A 19,689-nucleotide genomic window follows, 5' to 3' on the forward strand; every position below is an offset into this window, starting at 1 on the left:
TACAAATGCCTTCAGTTCTCCTCTCACTCCGCAGTCAGTGGCAATTGCCCTATGCAGTCATAGTAGCTCGTGATGTTTTAAGCTTGCCAACCTGTTACCAGGGAAATGACAGATTTTGCCTTAACAGAAGACCCAAGGCATGTAGCAAGAATGAGCTACACTACTCATCCATCACAGTTACTGCTCAATGAAGAGAGTGACAAATGGAGAATCCCAGTCCCTTGTACAAATCTGACTCATACAGTGAATTCACTAGCTGGGCATTGGACAAACCATTTTTAGCTTTTACCAACCCTTACACGAAATAAAGGTATCAGAATAATGGTCTGACTATAAAGGGCTTATTGTAAGCATTGCGGAGGATGCACCTGTAACACTTTCTCAAAAGTACTTATGAATATTAGGGATACAGGTGTCAAGTGTTTGGTCTAGTGGTTAAGGTACCAGACTATAAAATAGGAGATGGTGAGTTCCAATCCTGCTTTAGGCATGAAAGCTGGCTGGGTGATTGCGACTCAATCACTCTCTCTCTCAGCCTAGCCCATCTCAACAATTGTTGATATGGGGAAAATAGGAGGAAGACAAAGGATTATTAGGTATGTTCCCCACCTTAAGTTAGTTATGAAAATAATAAAGGCAGGATTAAAAGATATTTTAAAAAATAGAGAGAGAAGGTTAGATTGCCAAAGATATTTATAATAGGAACCCTCATTTTATAGACTTGGCTCTTAATTATCTTCGACTCATATTCCTCTTGTTCTTTCACTTATTATCCTATATCATTTTAATTTTATTAAATGTTTTTATTATTATCAGTTGGAGAACAGTTCTTCCATAAAGTGGGAGGTTATTGCTCTGATTCCATTGATGCAGAATGCAGATTAAAAATTACCCTGTTACCTAAAACTACATGATAATGCCACCATTAGCATCCAACACTTTTTTTTGCAAGTATCTTAAGATCTGCTATAGACCAGTGAAAGTGCTTTACGTTATTTTACCACTATGACTTTGGCATCTTAATTGAGTGGTGCGGTGGCCTAGAGGTGGAGCTCTCGCCTCACAATCAGGAGGCTGTGAGTTCGATCCTAGGTAGAGGCTGATATTTCTCTCTCTGGGCACAATGAGAATATATCTGCTGCAAAAACGCCGCATTGGCAACTGGGAGGGCATCCGGCCAGTAAACACTCAGCTCCATTCAGTCGCCATGACTCCATCTCGCAAGGGATTATGGGGTTATTACACTACAAAAACAAAAACAACCCTTTGACATCATAATTAAGTAAATGGACCCAACACTGAACCACTATTGACTTAGCAAAATAATATGTCACTTGATGGTTGGAACTCCTTCTCTTCTATGGAAAGGAACACCTATCAGAATACAACAGATGGGAAAAAAACAGCACAAGAAATAGAAGCAGCTTTTCAACTTGGAGAAAGGCAGAGTTCAGACCTATGAGTTTAGCTGGGTTAGAAGCAGTTGATGGAGTAAGTAACATTCAATTTCAGACCCGCATCCTGATTTGCTGGGTGTTTGATTATTATTTTAAATGCAGGAACTGAATAGTATGCACAGGTAAGAATATAAATTAACTACCAATTGCCATGGGTCATAGGCTTATTTGATATACCATAGGCTGATTTAAGCCAGCATTTTAGTGGATCCATAATCAATAGTGGTTTCATATATTACAAGCCACACAGACAAGAATGTGTGTATCCACATATAAATGACCCACTTTTCTAGCATTTATACTCCCGTGCTAATGTTCAGAACTCACAGAAAGAAACCACGCCTTTATCCAAAAGCTAGCTCATCTTTCCACATGAAATTCCTCATAGATAAGCTTGCTAAACATCTTCGTAATGTCAGAACTTATCCATTCTCTGCAGTTTTCAGGAATTCCATGGACCTTTAAAAGATTGCAGCAATTATGCAGCTTAAATATATTTGAACACTTCACTGTGATGGATATCCACTGGTACAGAAATCTGACCTCCTTTTTTTGCAAAGTTCCACGATGCTGTGCAGTTTTCAACCAGGTTGCAATTTCATTCCTAGATGTAATTTTGCCGCTTAAATGGGATTTGGAAGTGTGCTTCTTGAACAGCAGGTTTCCATATGTACCCACAATCCATTTTTTTTAAAGCAAAGTGAATTCTAAAACTTGCACTGGCAACTTCAATGTCAAACAATACAGGTGCCTGGATTTGAAAGACCACCGTATAGAAGTGGGGCAAAGATTTGCTCAGTTCTGCCCTAGAGTTAGGATTAAATCTAATGAGTTTAAGCTCTCAGGTGACAATAATGTTTTGATGGCAAGAAGAGTTTGAAAATAGAACCAATTGTCTTGATAGAAGTGGACATTTCTCCCCACTGGAGATCTTCAAACTGGAGAGGAACTATGTGTTAGGATAAAGCTTTGGCTTAATTAATGTTATGAGTCTGATAATGGGGTCTTCAAAAGGTTTCTCCAATTGAACTAAAGTATTAGTTTACCCCCATGATTTTTTTTTATTGGACATGCTGGGTTGTATTAGAATTTGTGTTTTCATAAGCAAGGAACTGTGGAATAATGGTGTATTATATAGAAGATAAGAAAAATCTTGACAGTGTCTGTGGCACTGCCATCATTCCATTATAGTTTGCTCTGTATGCACCTTCCCTTTTTCCTCTACTTAAAAATTAATAATAACATTATTAATACCTTATTGACAACTAGTTCTTTGTAACATATTGACTTCTGTTCAAGAAAATACATTCTCAAAAATCCCATTGGGCAAGTCTTATATTGGATCACAGAAAAGAGAACTTTACTAAATTTGAGGCTGGACAAGTGGGACCAATGGCAGCAACTTTAACCTTTGGTAGAAATAATGGTAAGGAGGAAGTACTTTCTCCAGTCATGAAACCCAACACGCTAATTGTAAAAAAATAATAGTGTGTTGCTCGTGAACACAGTAGATGTGGTTTAGGATGGGTTATAACCTTAATTGAAAGGAGAAGATTGGTTGCAGCCATCATGGCCAAAGGCTGTCATTAGAAGGTTCTGGCATCATTGGATTTTCTGAATAACCATGTCTCTCCAGAGCAGATTTTCAGTCTTGTGGCTTCCAGATATATTAGATGATAACTCTCAGACTTCTCACTCAATAATTCAAAATATCCAGAGGACAGGAGGTTGGAAAAGACTCCAGAAAAACCTTGTGGCTGATTGTGGAGGAATTAGGAGATAGGATTTTACACCCTTACCCTCCTAAAATAACCCATAACACTTACCCCTTCTGGAGATTTCCCCCTTATAGATATGGGTGAACCGGATGGCTCAAGAATTTCTTTTTCTGTCATACTGCACAAAAAAAGAGAACAGATGCAAAGATAAAATACAAACATAGAAGAAATTTCAACTCTTTACAAAAATAAAGCAAAATCTGATGTTTTATCTAGTTGGGTCATATATCCAATACTTTTGATACACTGGCAATAACAGTTTATAATTCCCCACTGTGAGGAAGCTGACACTTAAATGTCAAAATTACAGGCCTGTTTGAAGATGCAAATACTTACATTGGATTTAAACCTAAGCCACGTTTATCCCCAGAATGCAATTTCAGGATCAACACTTAACCATAAACCTATAAAAAGACCTATAAAAATGGTTCTTTTGAACACATGGAGTATCACTTTCAGTCCAATAACTATTGCCCCCTTTTAACTGATACAATAGAGAGGATGCAGAATTCATCAGACCGGGACGGAATTTAATAAGACGTCAAATCTATACAATCCTGAGCATTTTGTTGTATCATTTTAATTGCAAATGGGAATGGGAAAACAAATTACTAGTGCCTATGGACAATTACTCCCTTATTAATCTACAAAACATTTTTGTTTTGACAGCAAAGCAAGATGCCGCCCCAGCTCAGTTTTACAAATTTTATTTTTCATTACTTCAAAAGCCTTTTTCCCCAATACCCACGTTTGAAGCTGAATACAGAGTTAACTGAATCCACACATATTTAGCCTTCCAAATAACTTCTTCACTGCATCTATTATCTTTAATAAAGCAGTCTGCCGTGGTTCTATCCAAAATAAATGCCTTGTCTCTAACTGTATGGAGAACGCCTAAAATATGAGCAATATGGGTTTATGAATAGAGGGAAAATCTTACTCTATGATTAGTAATCAATACGTTACTCACAAACGATTAAGGAGAAACTCTATCTATTCCAAGGTCATTTCCCAACTAGTGATTCATTGTATTATCTGCAGTCATTCAACTATCTATGTGCCAAAATAACAGCAGTGACAATAGGCTTTGTATCATTTCATTGATAGATGATCTAATAAAATGCTGTAAGTAATTATTGGGGAAGAAAATTTTAGTTCTATTCCCTTTAGGAAGAAGTGACTTAATCATCTCCACTTAGCTGAGTAATATTCTGTCTGACTGTCTTTCTTGTCCCCAATAGGAAAAGATAGAAATGAACTAGAAATCCATTAAATTCAAGGTATCTCCCCTCTTCTTAAGCTCCAGTTCCTCCTGTTTCATTTGAGAAATTAAGCCATTTTTGGAAATGAAACATGTAAAACAAAACAAAACAAAGGTAGGAATTGGTTGGAATGCCTCTGGCAGAAAATATGACAGTATCTTGTTGAGCTTTAAGAAGTTTATGATGACATAAACTTTATTGCAACTATAGCCTACTTCATTTAATGCATGGAGGATTACTTTGAAATAGGGATATAAAGGGATCCATCTGGCTGCGTTGGTTATGCATGACCAGCTGTTCCCCGTGCTAACTTATGGCTATGAGGTGGTGGTTGTTTTTTTAAAAAAAGACATAAGATATTGTCCTGAAACCCAATAGTTGATACCCAATTTAGCAGATATCAATTGGGAACCATTTTCCATGACTAGTACATATGTAAGAATGCAGAGGGAGAGTTGCAACATTTGAAATGCTTGCCTCCTTGTCTGCCATGGTGCAGAGAGAAGTGGCGATGTGGGAATGAACATTCTTTTAATCCTTTTTCCTTAATGCACTAATCAAACTACTGAATGCTTCAAAAGCTTTGCTTCAGCCTCTGAAACCTCTCCAAAAACGGGTACAAAATTTACATTTCTAGTAAGACAAAAGGGAAATAGTATTAAAAGCATGAGGAGTAGCCATTGCTGTGATGTTTACTAACTACGGAAATGAAATCAAACTTCCTTTCTATCTTTGTATGGCCACATGCTACAACTTTTCAGAGTCTAATCTTTGCTGGCTTGCTGCTCAAAGGCCAAGCTATTTCTTGGCATCCCCCAACCTATTTCCCTGCCACTCCTTTGTGTGTATGTGGGATGCTCGCCTCTAAAAGTCAATTGTAATTCTAATTCTTCAACCTAACTCTATTACTTGTAGAAAACAGGATCCAAACCAATCAAGTGAGTAGAGATGGGCAGAAAATATTTCTGAAGTGAAAGACTAGTTTTCAGAGCTTAGCGACTCTGATTTGTTGAGATAAGTGGTTTTGCTCCCATGGAAAAGGGCAATTTATTCAAGCAGCATTTCTCAATTTAGTTTGCAACTTAGAGCAGCCCATTCATGCTTTCAATCCTGCAAAACCATTGTGAAAGGTTTGACTAATTTTGACCAGTATGTCCTCCTCCAAAGAGCAGAAATACATCTTGCATGCATCTGGCAAGGAATGAAGAATTCAACTTGTTGATACTTTAAAAAAAAAACATTAAGGACCACAGCTGGAAAAAAATAGCTGGCCATTGTCTTCTCCAGCAAAGTGCTGGAAATCAACAACTTCCAGAAACTCCATCTGATGGATTATTTGGCTGGGAATTATGGGACTGGCAGTCCCAACATATTTGGAATATGACAGATTAGAGAAAATTTGTCCTAGTCCAGGGGTCGTCAACCTTAAACACTCAAAGAGCCACAAAGGTCCTAACAGGAAGCCCCCCATTCAATTCTGAAGCCAACCGAAAGTCTGGTTCTCCCACCATAGAGTCTCCTCCTAGCGCAGCATCCTTTTTCCTTTTACCGACTGGAAGTCCGGTTCCCATACCATAGAGTTTCCTCCTAGTGCAGCATCCTTTTTCCTCTATCTGTCCTTACCAAAAGCCCTATCAATTGTGGAGCAGAAAACCCTCCCCTTGCCACAGAGTCTCCTGGCACGCTTGGCTCCCCCCCCCCCCCCCACACAAACCAGAAGCTCCTCTCAAAATTGTGGCGCCAACTGGTGACAGGGAGTCACAGCAGAGGGATGAGAGAGCCACATGCAGCTCCAGAGCCGTGGGTTGCTGACCCCTGTCCTAGGCAGATAGTATTTTACGGACATAGCAATTAGAAGTCCTCAGCTTAGTTCAAATCTGGAAGGGATGTCAGCCTTTTGCAGTAGGCCAGATCAAGAGACTTTGCAAGGATTACAGGAATGCTGTACTGTACTTTATTGTTATAGGGCATAATAACCACATTTTGAAAGCTTGACATTTTCCCTCTGGCCCTTCTTATCCCAAACTAAACCATGTATGAAGTTATTTGGAATTTCTCGTCTATGCCTTCCCTTAGGACAACTCAGCTATTTTTTAAAAAAAATTCCAAAGTTATCTCTGCATTCCCCTAATGAGGTGAAATCTGCTCCTCCTGTTCCCAGCCCTCCCCTTTTGGAAATTGCTCAAGGCGTGACATATGAGGTAATTCAGATGTGTCACGTGCTGGCCAGGTCCACACCAGGTTTAGCGAAAGGGGGGTGGAGTCGTGATTCGTCATATGATGCTGCCATGACGACGCGAGTTTGACACCCCTGCCCTATAGGAAAGGTTCGCCTTAGAACCACACAAGTACCTCAGCAGGCGATATGAAGCCAAGTAGAAGCGATAGGAAAATCTCCTTTGCATAAAATCTCTCTTTTCTCATGCTCACTTTACACTGTGTACAATTATACAGGAGGAAAAAAAGTGCTTATCCATTGGGCAGTAGCTGTGGGTAAACAGCGCCAGGGTTAGGTTTTAGCTTGAAACCCATTAGAAATAAGCAGGAACCAACTATAAAACTGAATGCCTATTATTCGATCAAAGTAAATGTTATATTCAAATTAGACACAGTCCTTGTCAAAACTGATTGAAGCATGGCTTCTAAAAATGACTGAAATTGGGACTCCTTTCAGACCGAGTCAGTCATTCGAAAATCCATCACCATCCATCATCTTTGCAACTGGGGTATTTTGTTCCAAGCAAGGAACAACCTCGGAGCTTTATTTTTTCATTTTACTATATCTCATGAGAAAAGTAAATGCAATCATTTCCTTTCACTGGATTTAGAGCAAATATTAGTTCTAGGTTGTGCTATCAAACAGTGTTTGCATTCCACTGCTAACTACAGGATGGGAAAAAGCCAAATACTATCTAGAGAATTGGCTCTCTCTTTTTTTCCAGGAAGGATGCATTTTCAACGTATCTCTCAGGTTGTACGGGAAGGATGCATTTTCAACATATCTCTCAGGTTGTACATATACCCCTAATTACCACTTATCTAGGAACTTTGCCAGCTAGTACAGTAGGTAAAGGTTCCCCTCGCACATATGTGCTAGTTGTTCCCAACTCTAGGGGGCAGTGCTCATCTCCGTTTCAAAGACGAAGAGCCAGCGCTGTCCAAAGATGTCTCTGTGGTCATGTGACCAGCATGAATAGACAACGAAGATGCACGGAACGCTGTTACCTTCCCACCACTTGCATTTTTTCCACTTGCATTTTTACATGCTTTCAAACTGCTAGATTGGCAGAAGCTGGGACAAGTAATGGGAGCTCACTTCATTATGCAGCACTAGGGATTCGAACCGCCGAACTGCCAACCTTTTTGATCGACAAGCTCAGCATCTTAGCCACTGAGCCACCGCATCTCTAGTACAGATTAGTTATCTCTAATTAATCCAGAGATGTTACTGTAAATTCAGCTGGTAAAATGGCAGACCACTGCATGGATGAAATAAGTGTCATGGCTCTTCTTTCTAAGAATCTTAGGAACTGTAGTTTGATTAGATTCCTGAGAAAGCATGGCTGCTAAAACACCTTTAAATCTATAATGAAATCTTCACACAGGATTTCCATGGTGGAGTTTATGGGATCAGGTATGGCAGCCAAAATTCAATGATAGAGCACTTTTATTTCTCTGGCTGACTGCTCTTCCTAAAGGCAGTATGGAAAGGAGCAATTCATTATGATTAAAGAAAATAAAAGGAAATATCTGTTCTTGAAAAGCTGTTCTATCTCATACCAGACCAAAAATAAATTATTCTGCGTGTACTGCTTGGTTAAAAATCAGATTAGATACAGCACTGAAGGGCTAGAAGCTATTACTTGTATATCACCTAAAAATCTCTGTGTCTTATTCCTAGGCAATTAGGGACACATTTATTTATTATTCCAATCTATTTTGATTACCCAGAAAAAAGGAAAAGGCAGTTTGTACACACTCAGAGGTATCTGCCCTTAGTATTCCTCTAGGCCGTGGTTGCCCAATCTTGCCTGGGCTGCATTGAATAAAGAAGAATTGTCTTGGGTCGAATAAAAAACAGAATAAAATTAAGGTATATAAACTTCCTTTATTTTTTATAACGTTTATTATCTTCTGAGGCCACATTACTAGCTGTCCAGGGCCACATGCCACCATGGGCCACATGGGGCGCACATCCAGCTTGAAATACCTAAATTATACTAGGAGCAAATACCACAGAATGATTGAAATCCTCTCACATTCCCCATCCCACCTTTTGAACCAGTGGTGGGTTTCAAAATTTTTTAGAACCTCTTCTGTAGGTGTGGCCTGCTTTGTGGGAGTGGCTTGCCAGCCATGTGACTGGGTGGGAGTGGCTTGCCAGCCATGTGACTGGGTGGGAGTGGCTTGCCAGCCATGTGACTGGGTGGGCGTGGCCAACTTGTGAAATGTGGTGAAACTCACTTAACACTGCTCTTGCTTAGCAACCAAAATGTTGGCTCAGAAACTCTGGCATTTGAAGCACACAAGTCTTAAAGCTGTCAAGTTACAAGACTCTTGCACCCCTAACCCTTTAGGAAAAAAACAACCCCAGGGATGTTCAAACTTGACAGCTTTAAGACTTGTGGACTTCAACTCCCAGAATTCCTCTTCCAGTCATGTTGGCTCAGGAACTCTGGCATTGAAGTGCAAGTCTTAAAGCTGTCAAGTTACAAGACCCTTGCACCCCTAACCCTTTAGAAAGAAAACCCTAGGGATGTTTAAACTTGACAGCTTTAAACCTGTGGACTTCAACTCCCAGAATTCCTCCTCTCGCTCTTCATCTTGATGATGTGCAGACGGGCACGGGGAGGGAGCTGGAACCGGTTCTAAACAGCACTGTAGATTTGTGGAACCTCTTCTATAGAAGAGGTTAGAACTGGCAGGAACCCACCCCTGTTTTGAACCCTCTAGAACCGTGATGGCGAACCTATGTCACATGTGCCACAGGTGGCACATGGAGCGATATTTGCCAGCATGCCAGCCCTCAGCTCTGGTGCGCACTGATTTTTGGCCTTCTAGAGGGCCGGGGGAGGCCGTTTTCATCCTCCCCGGGCTTCAAGAAAGCCTATGGAGCCTGGGGAGGGCAACCCCCCCCCTCACACACACATTGGGGGGGTCATGCGTGCATGCACAGGTGGGTGGCGCATTAAATTTTGGGTTTGGGTATGCACGTGCGCGCGATAGCGTGCACACACAATTTTGGCATGCCTTTACAAAAAGGTTAGCCATCACTGCTCTAGAAATGTATTGAGCCACCTAGTTTTCCCCCATGTGCCAGAGAGCTATTGCTTATCAGTACCAGGATGGAGCCCCATTACCAAACCAGAAGGGGGGGGAAAAGGCCTTTTTTTTTTTTTTTTTGCTTTCCTTTCCTCTGATCTTTACATTATCACCTCAACTTTTGTGACAAAGTTAGTGAGTGGCCAATCCCAAGCCCAACTCAAGCCTGCTATCAATCATGTTAGTGCAGCTTCTTGGTGGAAAAACATTGGGGCTTTCTAATGCATCTCTCTACCTCCAAAATTTCTGTTTGCCCCCAAATGGACAGAAAGCCCTCTGCAATAGGCCTGGCAGGCCAGCCCCTCCCCCAATTCCACCCAGACACTTACATAAGCTTCCCATTGATCTCAGGGCTGTACAGAGAATGAACCTGCCTCCAGCACTGAGGGTTCAAATTCGGCTCAAAGTTTAGCTTCTCCCCTTTTCCATTCTGGATCCGTGGCCGTCCCACATACTAAATCATTGCTCACATTTCAACCTAGGAATCTTGCCTCCTGGGAGCTGCAAAGAGCCACAGACTGAAAGCTCAACCCCGTTCCTTCTCAGATTGAGACTTGCTGAGCTGGTAACAGATGCCAATTTTTTTCCTGCAGAACTGAAACATCCGGAAAAAAACGGTCTGGTGAAAATGAAACTTTAGGCCAGTCTTGAACGCTGGCAGAAGCTCAAATTACAAGTTACAGTATACAAGGATACCACCATATTCCCTGGCCTGCAGGGCAGTCGTAAAATGCCTTTTCTCCATTGTGATACCAATCCCTCTCCAGATCTTCTAGAATTCAGCCATTTTTGACCTCCATAATTGGACAGTCATGCGTCACAAATACAGAAAGTTTAAAGTTTAAACGAGGAGAAACAACAGGCCAAAAACAAAAGCTTTTACTCTCTAGCTTTACAATTCTCAGAATGAAAGGATTTTTGTATCCCTGTTTAAAAAAATAACTTATAAAGAATAAAACTAGAAAAAGGGGGGAAATACTTACTTTCTAAAAGAAAGAAGGTATTCCTGTTAATTGTATCTTTCCCAAACTGTCCCAAACTCAGCTCTCTTCCCTTCTTCACAACGTCTTTTTAGAGATCTGCCAAGGATAATTTCAATTTTCCTCTTGGGGCTCAAGATGTCAATGCTTCGGGTGTTCCCAGCCGGTGTGACAGGGCAAGAAAGGAACGAGCAGCTGCCCTCCATGGGCAGGGCTGACACAGAGAAATCTGAGCCTGGATTTGGGCATGAGTTGCAGGCCAAAAACAGGACCAAAGGAGGCAGTAGCCAATGAGATCAGCCCAGCCCTTGGAGGACCTGGAAGGGCTGAGATTTGTCCCAAACTGGCCTGGAGATGGGTTGCTTTGCTCAAGAGGAGAAACAAATTCTGACTGTTCAGTGCTGCAAAAATTTGCACCCATGTCTCAAACTGAGATTTTTCATCCATATACAGTAGGTTGCTTGCTGAAAGTTAGATAAAACATAGGCTTGATTATTTCATTTCTAACTCTCTAGATTGCAGATTTTCTCATGCAAGGCAAAGCATTACTGTATTTTTCAGAGTATAAGACACACCAAGATTTTGAAGAGGCAAATTAAAAAAAAAGTTTTTGCACTCTGCAGACCTCCTAAAACGGCCTGTTTTTCGTGAAAACGGGCCTGTTTTTTGTCAAAAAAGGGTATGCATAGCCTTTAGGAGGCTTGTAGAGTGCTCCTGGGGGCTGGGGGCAAAAACGAGCAAAAAATGTCCAATTTTTTGCTCATTTTTGCCCTCCCCAGCCACCAGCAACACTTTGGAAGCCTAAAGGCTATGCAAGGCCAGTTTTGCAAATGGGGCGGGGTTTCAGGAGGCCAAAAATGCGGTATTCAGTGTATAAGGTGCACCCAGATTTTCACCCTCTTTTTTTTGAGGGAAAAAGGTGCGTCTTATACTCCGAAAAAATATGGGTATATGAAATCCACCCCGCTCTCCTGTATCTTCTGAACTGCCTGTTTCCAAATTGGAAATAAAACATTTTTCCTTTTTTTGACATGTTGGATCCAAGGTATGACAGCAGAAATCCCAGCTTCTTTTGAAAAGCAAGCTGATTTGGTTTGCAGTTTCATGGTTAAGTCATCGACTGGCCCAAAGGAGAGCTGGGTTCTAGTCCACCCCGGCCTACCAAGGCTCACTGGGTGATTTTTGGCCACTTACTCAGCCTTCACCTACCTCTCAGGATGCTCGTTGCGAGGGAAATGGAAGGAAGTAGTGCTTGGCCAGGATAAACAATAAATAAATAAATGTACAGTCAAGCTCCTTTACAGGGTTGTTGTTAGAAGGGAAAGCAGTAAATATACTCCTTTGAGCTGAATAAAAGGTAGAATAGAAATCGAATAAATTAAGAAAGAAATCAGACCAGAGGACTGATATACATTTTTTCCCCCAACAAATTTGGCCTATTGTACATGCCTCTCTCTTCAAGTTATAGTCAAATCTATGAAAATGGTGTCTATAAGAAGCTTATAGCAGAAAAAGTAGTTATCCGCTTAGAGACGGACTAGCGGTCATTGGAGCTGAAATCAAATAAATCTGGAAGGTCCTAGCTTTTGCAAGGCTGACCTGAAGCAAGGAACTGAATGCATCTGGCCTCTTGAGTGTTAATTAATGTAGTAGCCAGTCAAGCTACTACATACAGTCAAGACTAAATATTATTTTGTGAAGTACTACAGATTGCTATTTTCAGCACAAATGGGAGATTTAATACAAGAACGGGGCAGTGCTGCAGATTGTTTCTCTCTGTTTTCTTGCCATTTGGAGAAAAATGTGGGTAATTTTCTTAACTAGGCTGTCAATTCCAGGATTCACACTAGTTTCAGTGAATTTCCTCATAATGGTAGGAAATAGTTGGGAGTGCCAGTTAAAGATTTTTCCCCGGTCACTAAAAATGGACCCAATAAAGAAGAAAAATTTGTTTTACCCAAAACCACCTAGTTGGAAGCTTAAGGCTTCTTCCTGTTGTTATTTTATTTGCATGCCCCCGAGTCCCTTCCATGTAATCAGTGGCTATGTACATTGTATAAACAAACACACAGCCATCGGATGAGGATATAATTAGGAAAATTTGGGATTGTGCCAAAATGGATAGATTAACCTTAAAAATTAAAGATGAAGACTCAAACTATTATCAGACATGGAATAAATTTTATGAATGGATAGACAAGAGGTAGAAATGAAAAGGAAAAAAAGTTTACCTATGTCAGTAATTGTTAGAATGGAAAATAAAGATGTATAAAACTATGACTATAGTAAGGGGAAAATTGTAAGTAGGCTAATGTAAATAGACATTTAGTTAAAGCTCTTTTTCTTTACTCTTGGTCATACTATAATTACTGTTATTATATTATTGTTGTTATTATTATTGTTATAGTTACTAGCTTGTAAGATTTACTATTAACTTTTCATTGGCTTTGTTTTATATATAATTATTATCCTGATATGTCTTTTCAATTAAAAAAAAACACATACAGCCATTTCTTGTTGATAGTTAATATGCAGGGATTTTCCACTCCTGCAATTAGTTGTAGACCTCTTTATGAAGGATCCCGATTCTGGCTGGATTTTTTATATGGGCTTTGGTTGGCTCTTCATGTCCAACACTGCTAGGGTGGATGCCTTCCTTTTGGTCTCTCTTTTTTTTTTGTCTGCTTCCTGGGATATCTCATTCTTTGGCACCAGCCTTCCTCAAAGTAGGCAAGGATCTTGGCCATTGGAGAGTGCCCACAGCTGGTCTGACTGCCAGTGAATCAGTTCTCTATCCTACTTGTCTCCCCCACTATTTCATTATATGAATTCTTCTCTGATGAATAGAATAGAATAGAATAGAATGGAATGGAATAGAATGGAATGAAATGGGAATAGGAAATATTCTTTATCGGCCAAGTGTGAATGTACGGACAAGGAATTTGTTTCTGGTCCATAAGCTTTCGGTATACATACAGCAACAAAACAATAAATCATAAATGATAAGATACAATCATAGATCGTAACAGACAACCAACGAAATGATAGCCGTAAGATACCAATAGCAGTAGGTAATAGGAATGATAAGAATAGTACTACAGTCCTGCTACATGGTTAAATCTCTTCCGCCATAGACAGTGTTGTTGAGAATTATGGGTTTAGCAGAGTGATGGTATAGGAGTAAAAACATGTCTTCATGTTTAATTGTTTTGGCATCTAATGCCCTGTAGCAACATCCTGAGGGAAGAAGTTAAAACAGTTTATGTCCAGGATGTGAGGGGTCTGTAGGTATTTTCTCAGCCCTCTTTCTATCTCATGCAGTATACAGGTCTTCAATGGAAGACAGGCTGGTTCCAATTTTTTTTTCTGAAGTCCTATCTATCTATTGAAGTTTGTGCCTGTCCTGTTTGGTTGCTGTACCAAACCAGACAGTCAGAGAAGTACAAATGACAAACTCAATAGTTCCTCTGTAGAACTGTATCAGTAGATCCTTGGGCAGTCTGTGCTTTCTAAGTCAGTGCAGGAAGAACATTCTTTGTTGTGCATTTTTAATGACGGTTCTAATGTTATTTGTTTTATTTAAAATATGTATATAGCTACCTGTCTTCTAACCAACTCTGGGCAACTTCCAATGAGAAGTTATATAACATAAAACATATAAAAGCAAACACACTAAAGCATTAAAATTAATGTGCAATTTTTCAATCTCGTCCCAGATCTTCAAAGCTTTAAGGAAGGCTACTGAGGGTAGAAACCTCTCAAATTTCAGAGGACAGAGTGTCTCACAGGGTAGGAACCGCCATGGAAAAAGCATATTTCCTATTCCTATCAGGTGTTGTAATTCTGCTTCTTTACTCTTCTGACAGTTCTCTGAAATTATTTGTTATGATCCTTCCTGAGATTTTTCTTTGATTTCTCTAATTGATAATTTCCGCCATTTCGCCCCATCCAGTTTGCTTTCTTTCACTTCTTGGTTTTTGGCAGTCTCTTTTCACATTCATCCCTTTTTAATTTCATTCCACAGTTCCTCTGGTTCCTTTGATTAGGCTTAGGACATTAATTCCTGATGTTTTTGAAAATGGTAAGTATAAGCTCAAGATCATGTAGTGGAAACTGGAAGGCTTTTTCCTTCCTCCTTTACTTGACTTGTAACTTGCAATGAACACTTCATCATTTGCTCCAGTCTCAGCCTCTGACCACAGCATGCTGCTATAACAGAAATTCTACCTCTTGTACCAATGACTTAATCCATCTGATTTCTGTGTACCTTCTGATGATGTTCATATACATAGGCATCATTTTGGTTATTTGGTTGTTGGCAATGAAGATATTCACTGAACTGATGGACATTGATAAGTAGTTTTGCTTCATTCCACTTTCCAAGTCATAGAATTCAACAATATATTCTTCCTTAATATTTCCAGTTTTGGTATTCCAATCTCCACCACAACCAGTACATTTTGTTGATTTCAGAGTAAACTAACTATAACCTTCAACCTCCTCTTCCTCAGTGATTAAATCATAAAGTTGGATAATCATTGTATTAAAAGGGTGTCTACGAAGTCTAACTTTTATTAGGTCATTGGATGCATTTTGCCCAAAAACTGATTTGCTAGATCTTCCCTTGGAATACAACACTGCTTTTATGTCTGAGTAACAAATAGCATAAAACTGATTCAAAGATGAACATCCAACAACTGAAAAAAAAACTGTTCTTGACAGGGTGGCATGGCGAGCAGTTGCCTATAAAATCACCAAGAGTCGGGCACAAGTGGTTATAACAACAATAAACAACAGGTTTATAGTGCTTTCTGCCCTTGGTGTCACTAAAATAATCATCCACCTCCACCTCCAGCATCTTCTTCTACTGCTGCTGCAATATCAATATGCTGAAATGTAGGTGCCTGGCTTTTAATCAAACAGCTGAGATGACCTTCAGACCTTGGGTAACCCTAATGGATGTGTATGTTGTTGACATCTGCCCTTAGCATTCTTCCTTCACACTTCCCTTTCTCAAACACGCCTTCCAAGATGAAGTAGCACAGCAGACTTGAAGGGACCACCTTAATGAATTCACTAATAACTAATTGAAGGAAATTCCTCCTGCACTAAGATTCTGAATTATACTGATATTTACTAGTATACATCTCAATTTTGCGTAAATCTTACCTTTCTTGCTTTTGCCCACCTGCATGGGGCTTGATATTACTTTTGAGGACATGTACATTCTGAGTGCGCTGTAAATTACAACTTTTGAATGTGTGGTACACTTTTGATGGCCAACTTGAAGGCTGAGTTGATGTCTTGCACCAAATCAAGGATGAATAATCCCGAGGCCATTTCTATTAAGACAGCACTCTCAAAATGTCAATTCTCCTAATAATGTAAGGGGAAAAATAAATGCACAAAATTTTTCCATTGTACCCATTTTGCTACTAACTCCCCACAAACGGTCAACGATTTTGGTCTCCCCCATTCTATAACTGCATAACAAGATTCCTCCTGCAGAGTCCAAGGGACTTTGTTGCATTTTTCAATCGGTTTTTAACCATGACTTGTTAATTAATCCATAATGGCTGCAACACAAGTCATGGTTTATTTAACTATGGTTGGGGTGAGTCTTTAGGATACTCCTTAGGAATAAAAGACCCTCCTTAAAGTGAGATGAACCAATCTAATTGGGCTAACAGCCTAGTGTGCAGAAAGAATTGGGGTCTCACCACATTTTTCCCCACAGTCAATCAGGAGTCAAAAGTAGACACAGAGGGACTCATTAAATGTTAAATGTCCTGGATATAGAGAACAAAGGGCTGTCTTCACACATTCAATTTGTAATTGCTGTAAATCAGCCAGTCAGGGAAAAGTAGGGTAAGTGCAATAGTACTTCATTCAATCTATGAACTCAACTTTTAGGTTCTACAGCAATAGAGAGCTATGGAGGAGTTCCAAGTCAATATACAGTATATGTTTTAAATTTTCTACCTCAAGACCAGGTGGAACCAAACAAGTTATGCTAAAAGTCATTTGATGATGTGTACTCTACATAATTTTTTAAAAATGGAATACAATACAGGTAGTCTTCAACTTACAACCACAATTGAACCCAACATTTATGTTGCTAAGTGAAGCACTTGACTTTTGCCTCATTTGATGACTTTTCTTACCACATTGTTGTTAAGGTAGTAACATAACTGCTAAGTGAACCTGACTTCCTCATTGAATTTGCTTGTCAGAAAGTTGCCAAAGGTGATCACGCAACCCCAGAAACTGCAACCATCATAAATATGCACCAGTTACCAAGCATCTCAATTTTGATCGCATGACCATGGGTATATGGCAACAGTTATAAGTGTGAAAAACAGTCATATGTCACTTTTTTCACTGCTGTTGTAATTTTGAAGTCACTAAATGAACTGTTGTTAAGTCGAGTGGAACCTGCATAGTTTTGTTCTTAAAGCAAATACAGAACTGAACATAACCGTTACAGAATTCTTTAACCTGATATTTGATTGATACTGAAATATCATTTACCTGGAAATCAACTGCAAGGGTTTTGCTTGCATTAAGGGACTGATTCCATTCCTCCCATGAATTTTGAAAGAGAAAAACATTATTTAGGCAAGAGCCAGATGTCGTACAATTCTACACAAAAGCTACCATATAAATAGTACCAATTGGGAATCCATTTCACTGTAGTTCTTCAACGATATTGGATTTATGTGTTGTAATTTCTAAACTGAGAAGATTCGGAACTTGATGCTTGCTTGGATGTCAGTCTTGCAAGTTGAAATTTTGTAACCTCTAATCCTAGATATGAAATTGTTGTGGAGAGCCGAAGAGTTTCAAAGCAATTCTTGTGTAGCACCCCTTCACTTGTTCAGCCTTCCTTCTTCACGCTGAAAAGATTTCATGCAATTATTAAACCACAAGCAACTCTTTTTGCCTTTTCAGAATAAAAATTCTTTGTTAAAACAACTTTATTTCCTAATGCTTCATACTTGCCAAGAGGTTTTACATTTTTTAAAAAGAAATTATCCAATTCAGAGGTGTTATTAACTCAATTAAGGATAACAGATTAACTGTAGAAAGGGGGGGAAAAAACCCCTTCTTCTTGTCTTTTACAGCAGCCCTTGTTACCTTGACATCTTCTCCTCCAAAGTACTGTAAAACCACAAATCCCACAATTCTTCCTCTGGCTAGCATGACTGAGAATTCTGGGATTTGCAGTTCCAGCATAACTGAATTGGAAAAGGCTTCTGCAAGGTTTTAACACTTTGACACTGTGCTTCCTTTTTCATTAGGCAATCTGAAAATAGACAACATAAAATCAGAGCCAGGCTACATGATGTCATTGGAAAGGCCTGGTGGATGATGTCCAGTGTGGACATCATCCACACTTGGAATACTGCATTCAGTTTTGGTCGCTACGATGTAAAAAAGATGTTGAGACTCTAGAAAGAATACAGTGAATAGTAACAAAGATGATTAGGGGATGGGAGGCTAAAACATATGAGGAACGGTTGCAGGAACTGGGTATGTCTGGTTTAATGAAAAGAAGGACTAGGGGAGACATGATAGCAGCGTTCCAATATCTCAGGGGTTGCCACAAAGAAGAGGGAGTCAAACTATTCTCCAAAGCACCCGATTGTAGAACAGGAAGCAATGGGTGGAAACTAATCAAGGAGAAAAGCAACCTAGAGCTGAGGAGAAATTTCCTGACAGAACAATTAATTAGTGGAACAACTTGCCTACAGAAGTTGTGAATGCTTCAGCACTGAAAGTTTTTAAGAAAATGCTGGATAACCATTTGTCTGAAGTGTTGTAGGGTTTCCTGCCAGAGCATGGGAATGGACTAGATGACCTCCAAGGTCCCTTCCAACTCTATTATTCTATTCTATTCTATGCCAAGTTCTCCCCAATTGCATAATATTCAGGCCATTTTGCTGCTAAAATGCAAATAGCAGCAAAATAAAATATTATATAATTGGGGAGAACTTGGCATAGGCCAGGCCTTTACAATGATATTGTGTATCATAACTCTGATTTTATCGCCTTCCTTCTACAAATAGGACAGTGTTGGGCTGGGCCTCTAATAAGAATATAGGCGTACAGGAGCATAGGTGTAGAGTCAAAGAATATATGAACAGGAGTGTTCTTTTTCCTCACAGTGTTAAAATAATGGACTGTAAAAACCGATCATCTTGTAGCAATTACCAAATTACCAGTTATTAAATCAAGAAATAACTGTATAACTAAACATCAGAAGCAAAACATCTACAACATGTCTGGATATTCATATTTGAAGATCATGGGGAAGTTTTTTGATCAGAGTAAATTCCAACTGAAAGTAAATGATTGATGCAAATCTAAAATTGTAATTTATTGCACTGTAATGTATTAGGCTAAAATTTTCATCTAAGGCTCTGGGGGCAAAATACAATGGGCAATTAAATCTAACATAAACTAAAATAGGACCCAAAGGGAGTGTTGACTTAGTGCTACACATACACACACAAAATGCGCTTACACACATCTCTGCTGCTGTGGCTAAGAGGAGAAAAAAAAATTGACTAGTTTTACAAGTACCTTATTTTTTCACGTAATACAAACTAGGATTATATAATAAAACATTGTAAAAACTCTATGATCTTAACTGTTGTGTCCCTTTTGTATGCAATTCTGTTTGTAATTCCTCTGAATTAAAGTGCAGTGAGGAGGAGGAGGAGGAGGAGGAGGAGGAGGAGGAGGAGGAGGAGGAGGAGGAGGAGGAGGAGGAAGGAAGCATCTCCAAAGGGCATCTTACCTGACCTTTGTGTAGAGATAAAAGCACAGATTCGAACTACTTGCTTCTCAGGTATCCAAGAGTTCGGTGCCAACTTATTACATTGAT

General features: G+C 39.5%; 1 protein-coding gene across 3 annotated transcripts in view; it reads right to left on the reverse strand.

The window, feature by feature from the left end:
* The window catches only part of STAC3 (SH3 and cysteine rich domain 3), a 35,789-nt gene extending 24,836 nt beyond the window's left edge, over window positions 1-10,953 (reverse strand). For all 3 annotated transcript variants that reach the window (XM_081939280.1, XM_081939279.1, XM_081939278.1), the window contains exons 1-2: window positions 10,803-10,953; window positions 3,284-3,353 (exon numbers count right to left, since the gene is read on the reverse strand). In XM_081939280.1, the coding sequence (XP_081795406.1) occupies window positions 3,284-3,352 (69 nt within the window). In that variant the 5' untranslated portion in view covers window position 3,353; window positions 10,803-10,953. The remainder of the gene's footprint in view (window positions 1-3,283; window positions 3,354-10,802) is intronic.
* Between the last annotated feature and the right edge of the window lie 8,736 nt (window positions 10,954-19,689).

This window comes from Natrix helvetica (genome assembly GCF_964273705.1).
Source record: "Natrix helvetica genome assembly, chromosome: 1".
NCBI lineage: Eukaryota > Metazoa > Chordata > Lepidosauria > Squamata > Natricidae > Natrix > Natrix helvetica.